The following is a 22,930-nucleotide window of genomic DNA, read 5'->3' on the forward strand; positions in this document are numbered from 1 at the left end:
GAAAATATATTTTTTATGCAAAGATTCTATAATTCTTTAATACAATGAAATTCTTTTACAATAGAAATTGTGTACTCGATGAAACTGTTCTAAAACTATCATTCTTGAACATTACGCGAGACCGTGTCTTACAACAAAATTATCTCCTACGGTCTCGGATTACGTAAAGATATATTCGAAATTTTCCGGGAACACCCGGTATATTTTTGTTGGCTGCAACGCATAAGGAGGGGATATCTACGTGGAGAGCGTACAGGGTGAATCAGCACGCATGCATTTCGGCCGACGCGACGGAGTGGTCCTCGTCAAACGGAAGTGTTTCGCGTTGACTCAACCGTGGAAGCTATGGTAGTGTGACGGTCTAACGTGCTCGTATCGCTTTAATTCTGTTGGAACAGGTGCTTACGAAAAACAATCGCATTACGGATATGTTCGGGAAGAGTGGCGTGACACGTGGTAAATATTACAACCTTCTTTTTGTATGACAAAGGTGTTTATTTAACAAACAAATTGCCAGATATTTTCAAGTAAAAAGATTATCGATACTCTTTTGACATTTAAAGTTACACTAAAATCGCGACGGATACGTGCAAACCTAAGTGTTTTGTCTGCAATTCCATTCGGGCAATCAACAGCCGGAATTCTAGGGACTAGATGTTCTATTTCCGGCACCGAGCGTCCCGAAACAGGGCCAGGTCCAATTTCTGTCATGGCTTGACATAACTGTCTCTTGGTCCATTTTACGCAAGTGTCGTACAAAGTAACGGAATTCAACGTGTGTAGACCAAAAAGTTGTACACATGTAACGTGTCATGTGTTATTTATATACATACGTATATAGCGTTTTCAAGTATCCAAAATGATAATCTTGATGAAAAGGGTACAATTACACGCGTGTGTCCGCAAATGAAATATTCCTTTTTTGTTTTTAAACAAGCGATTGTTTTGGAAACGCATTAATTTACTGATAAAGAAATTTATGTTATACAAGCCAGAATAGATACACACCGAGGAAACTGTCGGATTATTTTTAATTTCCATCTGGTAATTATAAATATTTTCTAAACATATAAACGTGTAAAGGGTTTAAAATTAGATTCCTTTCGCAGTTATCATGCAAATTCGAGTATAATTTGATTATGGAGTAATTTTATCTCATTCTCAATTATTTGCAACCTATAGAACCGATAATTTGATCGCGCTCAAAGACGGATTTCCTCGGAGGACTTGCTGCTTTGGTCGCGTTACAGCCGTCGAAGAAATGCCGCGATGATTTCTCGAACCGTATAGCTTATAGTTATTTTAAACGTTGTTGCCGCGAGCGATCGCACGGCGGATTCGAACTCGTGTTGCGAAAAAAAAAAAAAGCAGCCGGCCGTTTTGCATGCCCGCGTAGATCGAAAGCGACTGTTCGCGCGGAAAGATTCACCGCCCAGATTAAATCGTGGAAGATACAGTTCCTCGTCACGACGCCCGCTCGAATGGAAAGGCACCTTGTACGCCCGGGATTAGCTATTAGTTGCAAAGGACTCTCAATGCATAATACATGATAGAAGGCAAGAGGGGAGTTTCCTGATGTCATTTTATGTAACGGCAAAAGGAAAGATGAAACGAATGTCTGGTACGTGCCGTTCTCGCGGGAGTTGGCGCTCGTTGCAATTCAAGTGCGATGCGAAATCAACGATGAAAGGGTGTATCTCTAACGTATCTCAACAAAAAGTGGCTTATAATAATCAAAATAATAACTTCCAAATGAATTAATATAAAACAACATATCATTCTAGCTTTACTCTTCTGAACAATTTAAGAAGATTAATCTTCAAACTAGAACAATTAGAATTTAATTTTCTCTTAACAATTTTTTATATTACGTATATATCCTTTTTAAAGAAACTTGACTCTTAGTGTACATGCAACTCTTCACACGATACCCTATACAGACGCGGATAAATCCGACTACTAGAAATCTAACCGCGCGGAGTGACTCACTACCGTCGTGTTTTTGGCAGAATCTCGCCATGGCCAGATGGCAAGGTATCGAAGCACCAACAAATGTTAAAATGAAAAGAAGAAAATCCGCGCGACGTTTATGATGATCCGCGTTCATTGGTCTCTGCAATTATATTTCATTCAAAGCGTGCACTCTTCGAGCTGCTGCTGGAATCGCCTTATAGCGATTTATGATCCTCTCGCTGTTTTGTGCATCCTTGTAGACGGACACGTTCTTTCGATTGAGGACTTGACACATTTGAAACCGGTAACACTGACTAATCGAGAACCGCGAGACAGTGATGCGTCTGCCCTGATTCATTCAACAGTGACGCGACGTAATGAATTAACGTGGAATCAGCACACGCAGTCATAAATGAGCGGCCACTCATTAAACTGTTTCGCCATTGATACAGGAAATCGGGATTGAACGGAGCTTAATATTTCAGTAATAAAATTAATTATATACACTTAAAATGTAACGTAATTTATAGAGCAGAAATATCATATCATATCATATCTATGTTTCGATCGCAATAATCTCGAAGGAGAAAAAGATTTCTCAAACTGAAATATTCCAAACGGATTTGGCAGGTTAAAGATACACTGACCTGTATATAGAAGTTTCTACGCACAATTTGATCTCGTCATACTTCTGGAGAGCGTTTTCGCGAATATACCATCCGACAGTTTCACACCTCCGTGTGTACTTTTGAGAGAATCACCGAAAACTCTCTGGCTCTCGTTCAATCTACGTAAGCGACCGCGCAGCACTTATTCAGAATCTCCGGATATACATACAGAGAATCTGTAGCCCGTAAGACTACGTGCACACGCTTTAAAGCTGCCGCGCGTAAATTTAGGCACAGAATCATAAACCTAGTACGCAAAACACGCTCGCTGCCTTTGCGCACCTCGCACGTTCGAACAAACAAGAACGGATTTTGATCTGAGCGAAAAAAATCACTAATTAATCCAAGATAATATTTATCAGTATAAATGAACATAAATTAGTACAATTATTGAATGTCTTTATAAATTGATCAAGTATATAATAAGAGCCAATGTTATTGTAGTTAGACGCATATGTGTAGACATTTAATAAGTAAATAAGTATAATTACTGAGGATAATTCCGAACGTTTATTTTTCAATGTTAATAAAATAAAATTTACATACGAATGAATATAAATATATATCTGGTAAAAGTGACGGTATAAGTATTGACTCTTACAGGTATATATAATTGTATATAAATACTTTATTTATACTTTAGAACTTAATCTTTTTTTTTTAAGTGAATGCGTTTAAATCTGAGTTTATTTACTACAATGTGTCTGAACTGTTTTTCCACGAACGTGTGAAACGCACGTTGTCTAAATTATTTCATGATTAACGTTAAAGTTCAGGCGTTAGATTCTGGAATACAAATTCTGAGAATCTATGAATAATAACAGGAACTGACAGGTTAACAAAGCTATAACGTCAAAGAAAGCTTATGAAAAATGGCAAGAAGATTCGCTAGTTTTTAGACTTCTTATATATTTTACTGATTCTTGGGATCACGCGTTGGTTTGTTTAGATACGCTCGTTCATCGTCTTATTTTGATCTGCAATGCGTCACGACCATCTCACGATCCTAATAATTGACGAGTCGATATATAATACAAAAGCCGCACTCGTTGAAAAGCCGATATAACGGTCTATCGATTATAGAAGTATGTCGCAAGTATGTCGTTGTCAACGCATTCCGCGCGAATCTCCGCGTCGTCGTCTTCCGTGTCGTTGTCTCGAATGATCGTCTTCGATGCGTTAAATCAGCCTTTCTCAATTGTTATATTATTTCTTCGAATTAGTTGCCCGTTCGATTCCTTCCAACGTCACCTCTTTCTCGGAGATCATATGATTTTCATGCAGACAGATTACGTTGGACCAACGAAAACTTAATTAGAATTAATTAAACGGATCATAAAACGCAATTAATTTTTATTATCGCCAAAAATTCCGTGTGCTTTTCTTTTATTACTACAATTTTTTCACTATTATCGATAACAAAGTGAATCATGCGGGTCGATAACCGAGTGTTATCTGACGCTTTCGTATAACGTTGCGCTGGCTATAAAGCGCTCTCGATAAATTTATAATAGGTCTAATCGATCATCTTAAGGTGTGCCTTCGACACGTCGATCATGAACTAGGAATTCGTACAAGCATCGTGAACTTACGTAAGCGCATTATATGCAAAATTATGTTTTTCTTCGCCATGAGGAATTTTTTATAAAAAAGTTATTAATTATTTGTTTTCTAAGGATTTTCATAGAGATCGATGAATTCTCTTCTGGTTTTAGAATTTTAAAATTTAAATTAAAAAAACAATCTGATTATTGTAAAACTCGATTTTAGAAGTTAGTATATCGTAAAAGAATTTAGTGTTATAGGGCTTATGATTAGAATTCGAAAATCAATTTAAAAACCAGTATCTACTAATTGTTTGTGTAACACTGATAAATTTCAAATAAAACGAAACTAAGTACTTGATGTTTTACTTCGTAAAAAAATTTCTCAAAACTGACTTTTGTATGATAATTATATTATTTTTTGAAAACTTTGTCTGTCCCATTTATATTATTCGTATGTTATATTTTTATATTATATTATTAATCTCGAATAACAAATTACCAAAAATTTATTTATGAACCAAAAGTTTCACAAAAATCGAGCATGCAATTTAATACATAAAATTAAAGAGTATGACTCTAAACGAGGTCGCCAGGCTACGAAAAGTTAATAGTTAATGCTTAAGTAAATGCGATTATTTTCTTTCTCTTGAAATCTCGCTTTAAGCAATAACCATATTTTCCGATCCTTGCGATCTGTGCAAGCGATCGGAAAGAATTTTTCATATCGTTGTTTTGCTATAACTTTACCGCTGCTTATTTCACGATAATAATCACCGATCTTCTCGGTAAATGTTGCTTTTCCTTAATTTATGAGCAGTCCGTTAGGCGGTTCGTCGATGTCGGCTTTTTGCTAGAAACTACATCACTTGACTTTGCGGTTATGATTGTGTTTTGCCCTATGATTATTAATATCTTAATGAGTTTTACGAGGATGGATGAAAAGACGCGATACTTTGTCGGTGAAATCCACGTTTCCATCTCATTCGTTACCGAGAATGAAACGAAATTGAGTATTCGAACGAATTTATTCGCTCTGCCGTTACGCACTCATGGGAATTGCATACCGAACGAAACGGAAAGGCGTGATATCACCTTCACATGTTTAAACGCTATTAATCGAGTACCGATATTAACGTTCTCCATCACCCATGAAATGGGTGGCCGATGCGTTTTCATGCAATATTTGCTCGAGTGTAAAACTGTTAATGCGTCCAGTGCAGCTGTATCATTGCTTTCCCCGCATTACTGCCATGCTTATTTTATATAAATCACTTACAAATTACAAGAACGTTTAATTTTATTTCATTCATGTTATGTTTACAAAATATTATACTGGATTATATTATTGTGTCAACGGAAATAACCTTGTACTCTCGTATAAAGGCCGCAGAATCTCCAAGTGTAATACCCAAGAAAATAATTTGTTTCAACGCGCGCATGCTAAATTAATTATATATTCTATATTAGTAATTATTTTTACAGTTAGTAATTATTTTTAATAAGATTAATTGTTGCTACCATGGGTATTAATTATGCATATGGCGCGGTGAATTTTTCTCGGCACCGCAACTTTTCTCCGCTTCGCCGCAAAATTACATCATCTCGCCGATGCAATCTAATCGTCCCTTCTGCAGTACGCAAAGAAATCGCTTTCCGCGATGCACGCCGGTTCTTCCGGATCGTCTGTTACCGAACAGCCATCCATATACGAATTGATCTAAGTTCTCGGTCGTTGTAGGTTTCGCGCCGGTCGTCGCGAAATTGCTAATAAACGACGATGAATACTTGAAATTATCGAATGGATCAGCGTGAGTTTTCTCGGTCTAGGGACCGATAATCCTTGCAACGCGATGCGAATTCGTGCGCTGTCAACGCGGCTAGCGTGTTCCACTTCCTGAGCGTTCGTTCTGGTCACAAGCGCGTGATCCGCGTGGCCGTAAAGTCACGCACGCGTGTAAAATCTCCGAGCCGCTGCCCCTATGACGCATTCGAAAGATTCGTCAACGCCTCGCGTGTGTCGTGGGTGTTCGTTTGCTGACGCAGTACACCGCGTGGAGAACCGCGTGTACGTGATCGCAGCGTTGATAACGCATTGACGGTGCGTGCATTGATCATTGGCGCGATCACATAATAAGCGGACTCGTTAAAAGAAACCTCATCGCGCTCTCGTGAAATTTTAACAGTGGGCAAGTAGGACGATTTCGATGTAATGGGATCGACTTCGCTATTGATAAATTGTAAAATATGTTTGCGATACGCATATATGCATGAAAATTATTTCTTGCTGTATTTTATTTTACATAAATGAGTAGTAAAAGAATCCCATATAAGAATGATCCGCGCTGAATAGAAACGTGTTCGTAAATTAGAATAACGGGAGCAATAATAAGCGCGGTGCGAAGTAAGCCCGGTGAAAGCAGCAGCAGCAGCAGCAGTAGCGATAGCTGTGTCTCTTTTACAACGTAATAATTGTTTTAAGGAGGGCCCGCGCGTTTTCATCTCGCCGCGTTAATAGGAGGGTCCGTCTGGCGTAATCGACGTATCAATTGCCGTTGATTTACGAAGATATGCGTGTGCACGCATCGTCGGTCCGGGTGGCACGCTACTTTTTCATGCCTTTTGTGAACGCGAGAGAAGCGGTCGAAGGATCCTCGTCCTTCCGTGCGAGCGCAACCGGTCGTTTGCGAGTATCGTTGATTGACTCGCGTCGGGTAATTAACCGCGTTCACGGCCGTGTAATGTGCACCGGGCAGAGAATTTATATCCATTCGTGAGACAAAGAGCTGACGGGAGAGACCGCGTTCGACGCTCCGCGATTGTGCAATTGGCGAGAGTCTTTAATTAAACCTATGTGTAGCGTTGTCGTGCCAACGATCGTACGACTAATTTAAGACGGCACGCCCGTGCCAGCGACCGCATTTAAAAAAAGAGACCGCGAGTCGGAAGTGCAACGATCGAATAAATTTTTCTCCACGGTTGAAAATTATCGATGATTTCCAGAGATAAAATCCTTCGATAAAAGTCTGAATACGAACCACGTTTTGTGTTATATACGTAGGTTAGTATAATAGTTTTAATAAAAATCTACGAGAGAAGGACATACATTTATTACCTATTTCTTTTTTTATTCTGTTTCATCTTTTTCTGATTTTGCTCTCAAGCAATGTTAAAATGCGGACCAATCAAAAGTAGTTTTTTAATGTTCTTATTAGGGAATTCTTATTAGAGAATTTCTAGGTGTGCCTAATGAGAGATATAGGATTGAAACATTAAACTAATAATCTCTCTAAAATTAATAGAGCAAATTTCATTCTTAAAGATTGAAATTTAAACCACTTTTTTCATTGATTCAATTTTCATTCTTCAGATTTCACTTTAAAGAATTTAAAGAGGTAACATTTATGTAGAATAATTAACTTTTAAAGAAAACGAGAGTTTATTTTTGAAATCTTATAACTTTTTCTCGAGAAAGATTTGTTATAATTCATTATTTCATTGTAATATGGAATTACCAATATTCGCATTTAGAGGGTCCAACTTTACAGAGCTGCTTTGTGAAGTTGGCACCCCTAAATGCGAATAAGGTAAAATCATTATTGCATTCGTTTGTCCACCCGTTATTTTCATTTGTCCACCCTCCAAAAAAAAGTTATGCACAAACAAAAAAAAATTGTAACACCCCCAAGTGATTATTTTACACTATTACGAAAAATATAATAAACATAGGGTGGACAAACGAAAATAATGGGTGGACAAACGTGGACAAACAGTGGACAAACGAATGCAATAATGATTTTACCAATATTCGCATTTAAGTTGCCATCTTCACAAAGCAGCTCTCTGAAGTTGAAATCTCTAAATACGAATATTGATAAAATCATTGTTTTCGTTTGTCCACTGTTTGTCCACGTTTGTCTACCCGTTATTTTCATTTGTCCACCCTCTAAAAAAAAGTTATACACAAAAAAAGATTGTAACATCCCCAAGTGATTATTTTTCGAAGTTCAAAGAAGTGATTATTTTTCGAGTTCGTATCGATTGCTTGAGAATTCATTTTACTAAATTAATGATTTTTTCGAAAAAATACGAATGGAAAATGTCAAAAAAGACGAAGAACAACTGAATAAGATTAAAAGAAGACGAAAATCATCATCTTCATGACTATTTCAAAAAGCGGGGAAAAATAAAAATATAAAAAGAAATACGAAAATCAATAATTTAAAATGTAGATAATTAAAACTGACGGAAAAAAGGAAAAACAAATGATAATCTCATAAATTAGACAAATCTGGAAAAAAATTTTAATGATGTATAAATGCTTAAATTTTTTAAAGAATTAACTAAAGAAAGAACCTACGTTGTAATTTTAGGGGGATTAACAAACCAATTTGGACTTTTCCAGATTTATTTTTGTATCCCTTATAACTCTGAATCGCGCGCGTAGCGCGCGCAGGAAAATGCTAGTATTACATAAAAAATTGAAATCACAATAGTATAGTCGATAAACACCAACTATAATTGTGGCAGTACATCAATATTATAATTTCCTACTCAATAAATATGTATCTGTTGGTGTACAATTTAATTCTCGCCCTTTTTACCAAGTTCCTATATAAAATTATAAAAAAACGAGGATTAACCTAATATTCAAACAATTCTATAAGAACATAAGCTCAAGAGTTGAATCTAAATGCATATATGTAAAATTATTGCCAATGTGAGCCAACACTAGTTAGTAGTTGTTTGTGTGAATTATAAGTAACTTCAATGAATAACACACCATAACGAAATATTTATTGAATAAATACATAACGAAAGACCGAACTATCAACATCGATTTAACATTTTGAAATAAATAAGAAGTAACTGAGTTAAACAAGTGGTGTAGTCGATTGAATATAAGGATCAAGAATTAAGTTGTAGATCTAATAAATATAATATAAAACACATATTGTATGAAACAGTTATTGTATATTTTGACTATAAAATTATGATATTGATATAATGTTACAACACACAATCAGATTTGGAGAACTATTTTGTGTTACAATTTACATATATTAAAATATTATTTTGTATCTTGGTGATATATATATATATATAAATTTTCTGTACATTGTTTCAAGAGATCTAATCAAAGACTTGTCGCGTCCATTAGAAAATTGTCCTTCGTTTCAATCAAAAATCTCAAGCTTTTTATCCAATTTACGTTTAATTAATTCGTGTATCGAGCGATCTCTCGCGCGCGTCGAGGAAATTGTCGAAAGATACCATCATTGGCGCGACGGTATGCGTACTATGCGTATTACGTCAAGAAAGGTGGCTTCCATCGTTATTATGCGAATGTAGGCCTGTAGGAGCGTGAAATAACGCGAAACCTGTTACGCGAATAATGTCGCGCACAATAACCCCGGAGAAAACGCAGGTTCATCCGTGAGTCTACCGCGATAATCGCAAAACGGAACTTCGCCGACAATGCAATTTGCCGTGCATCTATCACAGTGCTGGGAATGCAACAAAAAAAGCCACTTGGGAACATATAGATGCTGGTTCAGAGATCGAAATCGGTGTAATCTCAACGACCAGCGATTTCTATGCCACAAACTGCGAGAACGAATTCATAGTTTTGTGATAGGAGTATTTTTCTTTTTGTTTTTTTATAACCAGTTTCTCTTCAATCCTGCATCCATAATTGCGGAATGTAATTATCATTTAAAAGTACTTATATCGGAAAATATTTTAATATTAGAATGATAACGTTATGTAAATTAGAAAACGCAGACAGACTCTAGATTACTCAGCAAATCTATACAAACACATGGTAGTAACATACATCGCATCAAATAATATTACCTACGCAAAAAGTAAACTGCCAAGTAGCGATTATTATGAGATTATTATAAAAACCGCATGTCACAAAATGCAGTCTGCCTGACGAAATAATTTATCGAGCGAATTAAACACAGAGCTTGTACTGGAGTATGACTTTAGCTTTTAGTGCTAACATCTGCGTCACAAATGCGTGCGATTCTCACGTATCGCGGTATAAGCGCGCGATAATGTTGCAAACGAAGTAGTATCGGTTGCAGAGCGTGGCGTAAGAACTAGGATTTACGGTTCGCGATTGTTCCTCGTACATAATCGAGTTTCCGTCCGTTAAGTTCGATTGTTAACGCGAGCGCGTTACAATGTACCGATATTGCATGCATTCCACGTGTAGATGGTCAGAAACGTGATAAACAGGTTTCTCTACGGCAGTAATGTCCGGGTGTATCCCGTGTATCTGGGAAAAGAAGAGGACTCGTGAACGTAAGATATTCGCCAACTTGTGGCAGATAAAATTAAAAGCGTGTTTGCGTTCAGACGGCAGGGTGTAATGGAATACCTCGTCGGTCTTTCGAGCAAAATTCTAGGCAGCGAATTATTCCCGCGAATCGGATAGGACCTTACCGTAGCCCCGTCGTGCTTGTACTAAAAGCTATCGCGTGAATCTTCGAAACCAGTTATAGTTATGTTAGGCACTCAGTTAGGCGAAATCAACTTGCTGGCTATTAGATTTTTATGATGAGCGCGTGATACGAGAAATCGTTAACAGTTAACTCGAGATTGCTTTTGGAGTTGAGAGTTTCGATGATCGAAGGTAATGTAAATTATCTTGAATATGAGTTGAAATTGTTAAGCATTCCAAGTCGATTGCCTTAACTTTTTGTAACTCGCAACTATATGTTTCACAGAATGACACACGTGAAAAGACACATACTTTGCGACACGTCGTGGGAATTAATTGAATTCGCATTCAAGCCGTCTCAATTAAGCCGTCGAAAGTGCGATTCTTGAGATAAATATGGGTGAGACAAAGTGGTCATTGTGTTGAAAATGTACTCGAGATGTAAATCGATATCGTGGCAGATATCGAACATTCATTCTAGCGCGCCGATTTCAGGCGTTCGACGTGTCTCGTGCTGTTCGATCGTTGAGAATGCGAGTTTTTCACGTCGTTAAGGCTTCATCAATACTGAATCGAAGTGCTATGTTAACCATCTGGTGGGTATTAAGTATCTCGGCATCCGGTTCATTTGCTCATCGAGAAATCGAGGACAGGCGTCTATTTATACGGGCGGCTATTTGGTCCGAACGTTTAAATCTACTCGGTTCTTAAGTTCGGCGAGTCGTACAGAGCGGGAGGCCACTTGAACATCTCTTCTAGGTTGCGTGTCGCGCTTCAAAAACTCTTTTCATCTTCCATCTTATGCTTAATCACGTAGCTTCAATTATACAATAAAAGTGTTTTCTAATAGAAACTTTTTTCGTACATATAGTATGGTATAAAAAAATTAGATCCCTGATAGAAATTTTATATATTTTTTTAGCAGTCATTAGATAATTACTGTATATTAACTCTATGTAAACCTAAACTATTTCGAATTCCAATCAAGATGTAACGCTCTGCTTCCAGTTACTGCGCATTAAAGATGCGCAAAATCTAAGTTTATTTACTGAACATAGAGAGAACAATATATGGTCTACACAGTATTTTAATTAATAATAATTTATTAATACTAGTCAATAACTGAGGTATTTACGCAAATTGTCTATACTTTTAGCAGAAAAACTGCTTTAGAGTCACTAAATAAAACTCTTATTAAGTTTTTGTCCATTTTCTGCGTAATATTACTACAATTAATGAGAATATACATAGTAATATTAAACAGTGCAACTGGATAAATGTTCAGGAAAATCCTGCATACATTTTTACCAGAAATTTGTGTAAAGGGAAAATTACTTTTAATTTATTAAAAATGGTGTACTGTCGAGCAAAACTTTACCTTACAGTCTAGGATCTCCTTATGCTAAAGTATTATAGCATATTATTAAATCAAATGTTTTTTATTGTAAGACTCTCGGCACAGAAGATTCAATTTCGAATCTTTTTTGTGATTACGTTAATATAATACAGTATATAAATAGCCTTACAATTTCTACGTCGCGGAACTCGCTTCGCAAGTTTCAAGAGTACATACGTTTATATCGCTGCATATCTCTATACTGTTCTCCGCTGCAACTTTGCGCAATTTTCCATTATGGTGTGCACCGTCAGTCTACATCGTTTTGCTCTGCAAACATATATGTTTCGGTATTTAAAATGTAAATATTCCGACACATAGTCAAGTTGGCTCTTTCGGTCTCTTTGTTTTTTACGTTTCTTTTTTTATTAATACGATGATTAATTTCGATTAAAGGTAGAAAGGCAGCTCTGCACCCCTCCTAAGAACTCAATAGTAAATGTCAGCGAAGGTGCTTCCTCATGATATCCGGTGGAAAAATTCGCATTACCGACTACCACCGACTGCGAAATCAACTTTCTTTCGCGGATTCCGCTTTTCTCGTCCACGCGAAGCGTCGCGCCGCACGGCACGCTTCATTAATTCGCTCGTGGCATAACGATCGCGCGCGTCGCGCGTCGCTGGGTCAGAGTCCTCGTCTGTTTTGCAACCTGCAACCACCCGCATTCTTCCGCGTCGTCCAGCACTTTTTACGAAGTTTCCTGTCACGTACGAATGTCCGAACGAATTAGCCAGATTGCGAATGGAATACGATCCGAGTATCTTCGATTCGTTCACTCCGGATTCCGAAATACAGGATATCAATCCAAGCCTTTGATGTCTTCCTCATCTACATAAGCTTCTATTAATTTTATACAGATTTTTTTCATATAGAGAATCGACTACGTACATCCCTTGATAGACGCACATTCCTAGAAAATTAGCCACTTCTCAACTACTAAACGGAGTTAATATAACTATAATTGAACTATTGAAAAAAGTATTGATTTTTTTTAATGTTTGATTTAAAATGATTTCGTGTAATCAACAACACCCTGCAAACTAAAGTTAGATAAAAATTTTCTTAACTTTAAACAAACAAATAGTGAAGAAAATGTACATATGATATATAGAAATAAAAGGAAAGAAAGATACGACTGCGCAGGGCAGATACTTGAACAAATAAGGTACTCCGTTGAAATTTAATTAAATTTCTTTCACGGATGGTATTACGTTCATGTCGGTGACGTAGCAGTTTTAAATTTTGCAACATGCTTTCCGCTTCTCGGAGCGAAAACGCATGTCGCGAGATAATGCGCGAGCGCGTGGTGCAACGCATGCTTGCACGTCGACCATGTGAAATGCAGCTGTAATGTACAACACGTGGCGTGGCGCGAACCTCCGATCCTGACGGAAACCAATATTTTTCCAAGTCATTCCCCGAGTTAATCCGTGAATCCATTAGGTACTCTTGAACCACTTGGATTATATCACGGTGATTTAAAGACGATGAGACGTAGCAGATTTTTTTCGATATACGTAAGTGTTTCGGTGAATTAAATGATTTTCAGGAATGCGCAAGCAAACGCGATGTCGATGACTTTCCGTTTAATTTCAAGAGAATTATACTCGGCAAACTTTTCAATTCATTAGTGCAATAATTCTCAGTAGTGCTTTAACCTTTTTTTTTTTTTCACCTTCGTTTTAGAACCTTTCAGTACCAATCATGCAACTGTCTAAGATTTTCCCCTTTGGGTCTAAATAATCCGTTGCTCGAGAATTAATTATTTCGAAGTAGGACGTAATACACAGTCCATAATTCAATCTCTGTATTCTCACACTCTAAATTCTCGACGCGACTTCGGCAAGATATCGATGGGGAACACTGGATCAGTGTTTTCCTCGTTAGTCGAACGATTCTCCCAGGAGTACTCCGTTAACTACAGCTCGGTGCACGCGGATCCGAGCGTGTTACCGCGATCTTTTCTCCTGCATTTTTCCCCCGTTTACGGTATTGTTCGCACCAGTTTGCGAAGTATCCGGCCGAGAGAGAGAACCGGCACGCTCGCTCGCGCCCGACCGCTTCCTGTGACCTTGGCGTCCCGGCGGCGCGGCGTACAGCGACGCCCGTTCTCGCGCGCCGGCTTACTGAGAAAGCGAAGCGAGCGAGACTCTCATTCATTGTCCGCGATACGCGATTGGCGATAATTGTCGGAGCGAGAACGCGCGCTCGGTCATCTTCATTCGTTCCGCGGAATGCCGTGGATGCCGATTCCTCGAGCGGTCGTTCAACTCACCGCGCGCACAACTCTACTCGCCTCGGACCACCACCGGCCTCATCTCTCGGCCGCTTCGTACCCGCTCGGATCGCTCCGCTTGAATCGCGGAAAAGCCTGACGCTCTCGTACGCCAGCGCGACGCGACGCATCTTTCCAAAAAAAGTGTCCGACATAGCGAGAAATGCAGCCGCAGTGTCCGGTTACCGCTCGATGCTCCGAAACTTTTTCAAAAAACACGTTATTGTAACGTAAACAATGATAATTGTGATTAGAATTAGTTCAAATTGGTTTCAAAAGATATAAATCGATAAAGTAAATGTCCAATAAAATAAGAAATCTGTCTAAAATAATGATAACAATAAAATTAATGTAAACGCAAAAGTAAGATAAATTATTTTCTACAGAAGATTGTTTATAGTCTCTAATTCTCAATTGTCCTCATTTTGTGATACTATCATAATTATAGTGATGGTAGCTTAAAATTTATTAAGAAACTGTATTACAAATTTCGGATTTTTAACGATCAAAACATTTATTGACTTTAAGTACAATTCTTGCATTTAGAGAAAGAAATTTGTCAGTCGTTATTTTAAAGAAATTTTTAGTTTTTTGTGTAAAATGATGTTTAACACGAAAAACGACAAATGCTTCCTTACTATTTGCACTTCTGATTCTATAGAAATAATGATTGTTTACCAATCGCGTCGCTATTACTTTGTCCGACGAAAATTGTTACGAAACCTATTTTGCAAGTTAATTCCGCGGATCCAATAAAATGCAGATGTTGCAATATTCTATTCTTCATGAAATATACATTCCAAATATTCAAGCAACCTGACGAAAACAACAGGCCGTAAGTAAAGATTGATACTGTTTGATTTTACACTCTTTTTTATTAGTTTCCGATCGAGAAATTAATTAATATGTATTGAATGCACAAATATACATAGTTGATGACACAAAATTTAATTTATTTGCTCGATGTGTTCAACATATAGATTTATGGTGTCACAGAGATCTGATATTTATATTTTCCATAAATATTATCATCTAGCTCCCTCAAGTCTGTTCAATTTGAGCTCCGGAATCAAAATGCAAAGCCATCAAAAAAATTAAATGTGAGTAAGATATATTTTATGGATTGTCAAGCGTTGTTCAGACGCGTATCAAATATCAACACTTTACAGTTTCTGAAATCTTATCCATATTGATTCTCTTGCGTCGATACGTTTTGACTCTGCTAGCTTGTAATATATAACAACAATAAACAAAAATAGAAGCAGAAACAAAAATTATTACTTGTCCAATGACCTTCTACTTATGTTTACAATTTTTTATTCTCTACAGATATTCCGAGTGTATTCCAAATAACGTTTTATATATTATTTACACGCTGTGAAAAATAAAATGTTAAATTTAATATTTTTGCATGTCTCAGAAAATGTACTGAACATCTTAAGTTAAAATTAACATTTTATTTTTACAGGGTATTTTTATTACTTATGATGTATTTTACATGCTACATGGGAATGTCAAGCAATCTATTTACGAGGTTTCAATCAAGCGAAACTACGCGTATCGCGGTTTCTGCACGCGACCCGCGCGCGATTTCGCGGTCGGAGAGCCACGGGAGTATGACCGTCAATTTCGCGGCTATTTTCGAAACAAAGCGCTCACGATCGACAGCTGCGAGCGCGTAGAAGGCCCGCTCTGTACACAGCTCGTTCGTAAAGGATCGCGGCGCGCCGCTCCATTCTCATTACGCGTCCCGCGTGCGTAATGCGAACGATGGGCGGGAAGCGAGTAAATGTGCACTGACATGCGTACCGCATACTCGGCTCGGTGGTGTCTGCCAACTCAATTGTCGGACAATGCTCATTTACGTCGAAAAGTTGCGCTTCCTGGTACGCGCGGCACAATCAGCTCATTTAGGAATCACACGCGACGCGATTTATATTATTAATTATTACCAATTAACGAACTACGGCCGCTTTACCTAACGCCTTGTGGAAACGCCGTTACACGGTCGTTTCTCAGATTTAGAGGAAGCAACGCCGATGAGCGATCGTTGTCGAGGCGACGAAGCGCGGTATCTGATTAATGCAAGCTGCACTCTTGGCATGCAGCGGTGAAAATTGCAAAGATAATCGTTATAAATTATAAAAAAAAAAACTATAAAATCGTCACGATGTTCAGATTACAAAGGGAACATGGTTATAGTCTCCTTTTTAAAAGATATCATTTTTCAATATTCTCCTCGTTAATTTCTCCAAACGAATTCTATAACATGCAGAGCAAACGTTTAAAGACTTATTGGTCCATAAGAATACATCCGTCGTAAAAGTTTTTACATATAAAAATTTGGCTTCCAAGACTTCTAGCGCGATCGTCAAATCGTTATTTCTCATCGAGAGAGATCCGGATCTGCACCTGCGAACGATAAAGACTCAGGTCGGTTCGCGTATCATTTATACTTGCCAGTTAAGGATTCGTAGAGCCGTATATCAACGCCGTGTTCTTTGTCTCGACAACATCGAGAGAGGCTGCATTCCATTTTTACGTTCTTACTCCATTCGAATCGCTACACCTCGTGAAACGTTCTACCTAAATATTTATGCGCTCCGAAAATACTTGGAGTACCATCGTGTGTAATTTTAAGGATGTATCAGGTGTATGGTAGTCTCTATAAAAAGGGACTGGGGTTGGAAATTTAGACTTTTTGTATAAAAATGAATATTATATACATATAAAACAGTTTCATAAGATTGATATTCAACAATAACATTTTATAGTTTTAATAACAATTTTTTTCATTTTTTGTCTTAATTATTTCATGAAAACATGTCTATATTTTTTATAGAAATAATTTTTTATTCAACTTTCATATCACTGCTAAATTTTTTATATTACTTTCAAATATAATTTACAATCTCTTATAATTTGTCATTTTAAAAATACGTGCAATATATCCTTAATAAACCATTTTCACTGATATTTTTCCAAAACGATCATATTTTCGCGAGGGGCAATTATTATAAATAATAAAAATCAGACATTCGTTTAAATATCAAATGATACAAATACCGTATAGTTGACATTTATTAAATCATATTCCACGATTTAATAAATATAATGATATTTTATTTATTGAGTATTCTGTATTTATGCCTATAAGAAGAAAAGGAATAAAAATGAAGCTCTGGATGCATATTCTACAGAAATGTGCTGCGCACGCATATACGTCGATCGAAATAGAAATTGCGGAAGGCGACAGAATGGCGACGGATTAATCGTAAGACCGGAAGCTGCGTGATCGTGTGTCACCGCTCGGTACCGTTCGCCATCTCCATTCTCCATCCATGTTTCAAGTAAATCGATCGGATTTCAGTCCTTGACATAGAACTTCATTTTATTAATTTATTTCTCACAAAATCTTGGATTACAAGATACTTTCTTCAAGAAAATAAAAGTTTGGATTCGTGCCAGTGCAAAAATGTTATTTGATAAAATGATTTTACGAAATTCTCCGAACGATAAGATAAATTCAAGCTTTAAATTCGTGTCGAGATAAAAAGAAAAAGAAAGGATTTTTCTTTGAGGTAATACGCGTGAGATACTAACAAGAAATGCTTGCTTACATTCGCGTTTCTTGGAGAATTGAATAAAAGAGGCAGAAGAAATGACCGAAAAATGAGGGAAAGGGAGAAAAGAGAGAAAATGCGTCAAGTAAATAAGGCCGGCGATAAGTATATGCGGATATATATATGTATGAGCAGCGTAAAAGTGCATCGGTTGTTTAATTTCGACTTTCTTCACGCCGGAAATATTCGCGCCACACTTTTCATTCAGGCATAGCTTAACAGGGATTCCTACGGCAGTAGTGCGCCGGTGTCGGTTACCTAATTATAGTTGCATAGAAATCTGTAATGGGACACCGTGTGCACATCCGCAACAGAAAGGCAGTGAAAGAAGAGAGAGAGAGAGAGAGAGGACAAAGTGGGACTGCGCCTTACGCATTCGACTTGTGCAATGAAAGCACACATCATGCGTGAGACACGCGGAAGGTCGCGTCTGTGCATGCGTACCCCGCGTTTCCGCGGATTTATTTTTCATGGATGATTTAAGGCTGTGGCAGGAAAAGTATAATGGTGCAGAAAGTTCTTGACAAAGCTATTCTCTTAAAGTGTTAGTGATTTAAATTATTGTATATTTGATTTTTTAATTTATGTATATATATACAGTAATACATAAAATATATAATTATTTATTATTTGATGAATATATATATATATATATATAATATATATATATATATATATATTATATGGAAATTTATTTATACAATAACGAGCTGTTTTTAAGTTAAGCCATCAAAAAATATTTTATTTTGTTTATCATTGCTGTTTATCATTGCTGTTTATTAAAATATTTACTCATTATATGTTGCAAAGAGTAACTATATGTTGTATACAATTCTTTTTGTCGCAAGTCGTAAGCCGTAAAAAATTAACCAATCATAGTTGAGTATAAAAAGAATAAACCATTTTGATTGATTAATTTTTTAGAATAGGCTTTAGGAAAACTGTAAAAATTATCGTAGCTGTTATTATTGCCAAGAACATATTCGAAATATTTCACTAATTAATTCATTGAAGTGTTTCTCTGATTTATCTGGAGAAATCGAAAGCAATCGAATAAGGAAATGCGCAGGTAGCTCGGTTATTCGATGATCTGCGTGCTCTAATTTGACATGGATACGTAAAGTAGCACAACATCGCTGCAGATCGAGTCACTGACGCTATGTTATTCCGGTAAAACGTTATCGAGATGAAGGCCTATCACGATCAATCCAGACAGAGAAGCGTCTGCATTATTCATCAGCCTCTGGGCGAAGCAGAGAAGTAAAATTTACATTATTGATTACAGCCAGAATGCTATTACATTCTCGTTTTATGACATACACACGGGGTCGCAGTCATCTGACGCGTTGATTCCTCACACAGGTAAACGCCGTGTTGTGTACTCCTTAAATCACATCATTTAGATTAATCGTCGCTATTTTCACCTAGCACTTCACGCGATTCCCATACCATGTTCTGTAAGATTTAAATGACTAACAATAAAACAAGCCCGCGACGTTTCATTTGCGACAAAATGAAAAAAAAACGTGAATTCTGGCTCTTATCGCTTGTCAAAAATTAATTAAAAGTTCATTGAAACATAAATAAATAAGTGTCGATTTTGCTAATTTGAGAGAACTCGAAACTAATTAGGATTTAAAATGTTCGCCATTCAGTATTTTTGCGAGCGTATGTTGACTAGAAATTAAAATAAAAATAATTTTATAGCTCCAAGAATAAATCAAATATTATATATGTAAAACGCCTATATGAGTCTCCGCGGTCGTTAAGGTATAATTGGTAAGCCATTGGAATGTACTCATCGACTAAGTTAATTGTAAAAATTGCAGTTAATTTAGCTGGTAAGTGCATTTCAATTATTTGCGAATTATTATCTCTTATCGGCTTATAAATATTATTTACGCACTAACAGCCACAGGGGCTTATATAGACATTTTACTTATATATGACTAGAAATGTTTTCAACAGCACTTCGATGAAGTTTATCGAAAGTAACCTCGGACTCGCTCATTATCTCATTGACCGCGTTTGGTATTTACGTACCGGCTCTCTCGGTACCGTTCGAGAATTTAATTTCCGTAGCACAGCGCTTGGTAGATCGCGGGTGTACGAACGGTGTTCTTTATGAACGCATAGAATCGTTTCCTATACGCCGCGCCGTAGAATCGGTATGTTTAGAGGTGTACTTAGCGGAGCGCACTTCTACATAATGTGGTCGCAACATTACAAGTGGCCACGAAAAGGAACAACGGCATGTGCAATGCATTCTCGCGTGCATTCATTGGTTCGTGTCGATTCTCAAATCCGAAACACGAATCGATATGAGATTTAGCTATTTGGATGACGACCTTAAACGATACCGAGGCATTTTTCTCGATGGAATGTAATTGCGTAAACAAGACTGTATTTATTACGGTAATTTACGTTGCGGTTATATCCGTCGTCGTCTCTCACCGTAAAACTTACGTTGTGGACCCTGGACTTTTACAATATAGGTATATACCTAACATAATTTGATCGCGTGATCAATTATCTTTTATTAGCGTGATGTTACACAAAGCTTTTATAATTTTTATGTGCGGGATACGTTTAACAATAAATTATAATTAAAATGGATTAAAAACTCTGGAAACGTGTAATTCAACTTCTTCGATAAGGCTTTGAATACGATCTTCTTTCTACCTTTAATATTTGATCAATCTTTTTGAAATAGTTTAATAATTGAACTTGAACCTCTGACGTTGATCTCTCGCGAGATTTTTATCCGCATGTTGATCGATCAATCTTTTTGAAATGCTTTAATAATTAAACTTGGAACTCAGACGTTAATCTCTCGCGAGATTTTTTATCCACATCTTCTTTTCGTGCTGTCTTGTCTCTTTTCTTGGCTTCTTAAACCCCGCTTATTCTGATCTCTCATGATTTGCTCTGGCAATCTCTCGAGTTTTACTTTTCTGCGACTTGGGCGAGGGTTATACTCGGCCTTACAGCACGGCAGGGTGCATATATTGTGTGCACCTGTCGCTTGACCTAAGTGAGAAAAAATTCTCCCGTCTCTTTCTTCTCGGTTTCCATAACGCTCACTCTCGTTTGCACGCCGCATTTGGGCAGAACATTTTCCGAGGACGAGTACGATGCGTCCAGCACGCGTCTTTGAATCGCGGTAGTGTGTCATTCTAAAAATAGAGAGAGGTTGAAACGAGAGGGAAGCTAAGACACGAGAGAACGAGAGGTGGCAGGACGAGAGGAAAGGCATGGAAGCAGAAGGAGAGTAGAGGCACGTAGAGGCTGAAGGAGAAAACGAGACGTAGGAAGAGAGGGAGAGAGAAAGAATACCTCCATAGTCTCGGTCGTGAACCCGAGGAACGACCTCGGTGAAACGTTGAGTAAAGAGAAACGAGCAAGAGAGAAAGAGTGAGAAAGAAAGAAAGAGAGCGGGTTAGACGAGAACGTTAAGAGAAGGAGAAAAGGCAAGATAGAATCACGGGAGAACGATGTGGACGGGGAGGGAGATTAAATTAAACAGCGCGAAAAAGAGATTCAAAGGCGAGATACAAACGTATCAGCGAACGCTTTAAAAAATTCGCTCGCAATTTCGGATATCGCCCTGTCTCGAAAATGGAGAGAAACCAAGAAGTGCGCGCGGCGAAGATGCGTGAGATTGCCACTTTCTAATTTTGAACCCTCCGGATCGTGTCGGTTTACGATGGGATCGAGCCGACCACCGTGTGGTCCTCTGTTTATAAACTCTTTCGGCTGGGGGATCTGTGTACGCGGCGCTGGAATTTTGTCAAATTACCGAAGAGAGTTGCAACGTTCGAGCAGCCAAGAAGGAAGATGCGTGTTCATTAAAGTAAAACGCCGTAAACGAATTGGGACGCAAAACGCCATACCTTTCTAATTGCAAGATTGTTTTCTACTTTCAATTCACACGCTACGTAACCTGAATTAGCATAATTTTTATGAGTGGAGACTCGAGGAAATTTCAAATAGTGGAACTGTCGTCTTCATTTGTCTTCAATAGGATCTCGATTTGAATTTTGATTATTGAAATATTTAACGCTGGATGTCAAAGTAATTATTAACGGTTTTGCCTGACTCGACAGAGTATTTTTCAACAGTTTTGGATTTCATATTTTGAAAGTGCATTCCGTCGCAGAAGCTTAAAAGCGACGTTGCAGAATGGCTAATAATAGGAGGGTTGGCTTACCAGCCAACAACGTCGGTTTGCAGTCGCGACCGAGTCCTATAGAGGCGTAACTTCCGTTAATATCGCGATGGACTTGGTGCTCCTGGTGTGTCTTGGTACCCACACATCCGCGTATGAGAATATTAAGACAGCCCGCATTCCACTGCGACGGTTTCCGCGATTTCATAAGCGGGACCGAGAGATCTCGAAAGCGTAGCGCTCGTATATCTACTAAATGTAGTAACGATGCACCGAAAATACGATATATTCCAGAAACTAAAACGCTATTATCAAAGAGAAAATTGTTTTTCTTTTTACAAAAAGAAAATGTTTTATAAATCATACATGTATATATATATATATATTCTTAAAACACAATACGAGAAATTATAATTTACTTAAATTTTCATCTATGTGATTTACTTTTTCAATTTGTTATCTAGAGATCTGCGATAGATCTTCATGTAAATTTAACATGAACGAATGCAATACAAAAAAAAATCAGAAATTCACATTGTGAGTTACTGTTTTTGTTGAATAAGATCCCAGTAATTTTAACTATATATATCATCGCCCGCAAAATTGCATCAAAATATTGCGGTTGCAAATTTCAACGAGCAATATTGAATTGGTCAGAAGTTGCCTAACAGGCACGTTACATATTCATTTGACCATGATCTTGCATGACCACTTGCGCGGGCTTTATTTTGCATAACCATAAACCGGCGCTACTTCATCGAGTGGCAGATGGTTTGCCATATACGTATATCTCAAGAGCTTTCTTTGTATATCGATACGAAGAAAGTCAATTGTGCGGGTCGAGAAGATTG

At 37.5% G+C, this 22,930-nt stretch overlaps 1 protein-coding gene across 1 annotated transcript in view; it reads left to right on the forward strand.

Annotated features, from left to right (window-relative positions):
- The first annotated feature begins 411 nt into the window (after window positions 1-411).
- Window positions 412-22,930, forward strand: part of LOC108771354 (uncharacterized) — a 57,602-nt gene continuing 35,083 nt past the window's right edge. Inside the window, exon 1 of the mRNA XM_018536609.1 lies at window positions 412-456. Within this exon, the coding sequence (XP_018392111.1) occupies window positions 429-456 (28 nt within the window). The 5' untranslated portion in view covers window positions 412-428. The remainder of the gene's footprint in view (window positions 457-22,930) is intronic.

This window comes from Cyphomyrmex costatus, unplaced genomic scaffold, assembly GCF_001594065.2.
Source record: "Cyphomyrmex costatus isolate MS0001 unplaced genomic scaffold, Ccosl1.0 scaffold157, whole genome shotgun sequence".
NCBI classification, from domain to species: Eukaryota; Metazoa; Arthropoda; class Insecta; order Hymenoptera; family Formicidae; genus Cyphomyrmex; species Cyphomyrmex costatus.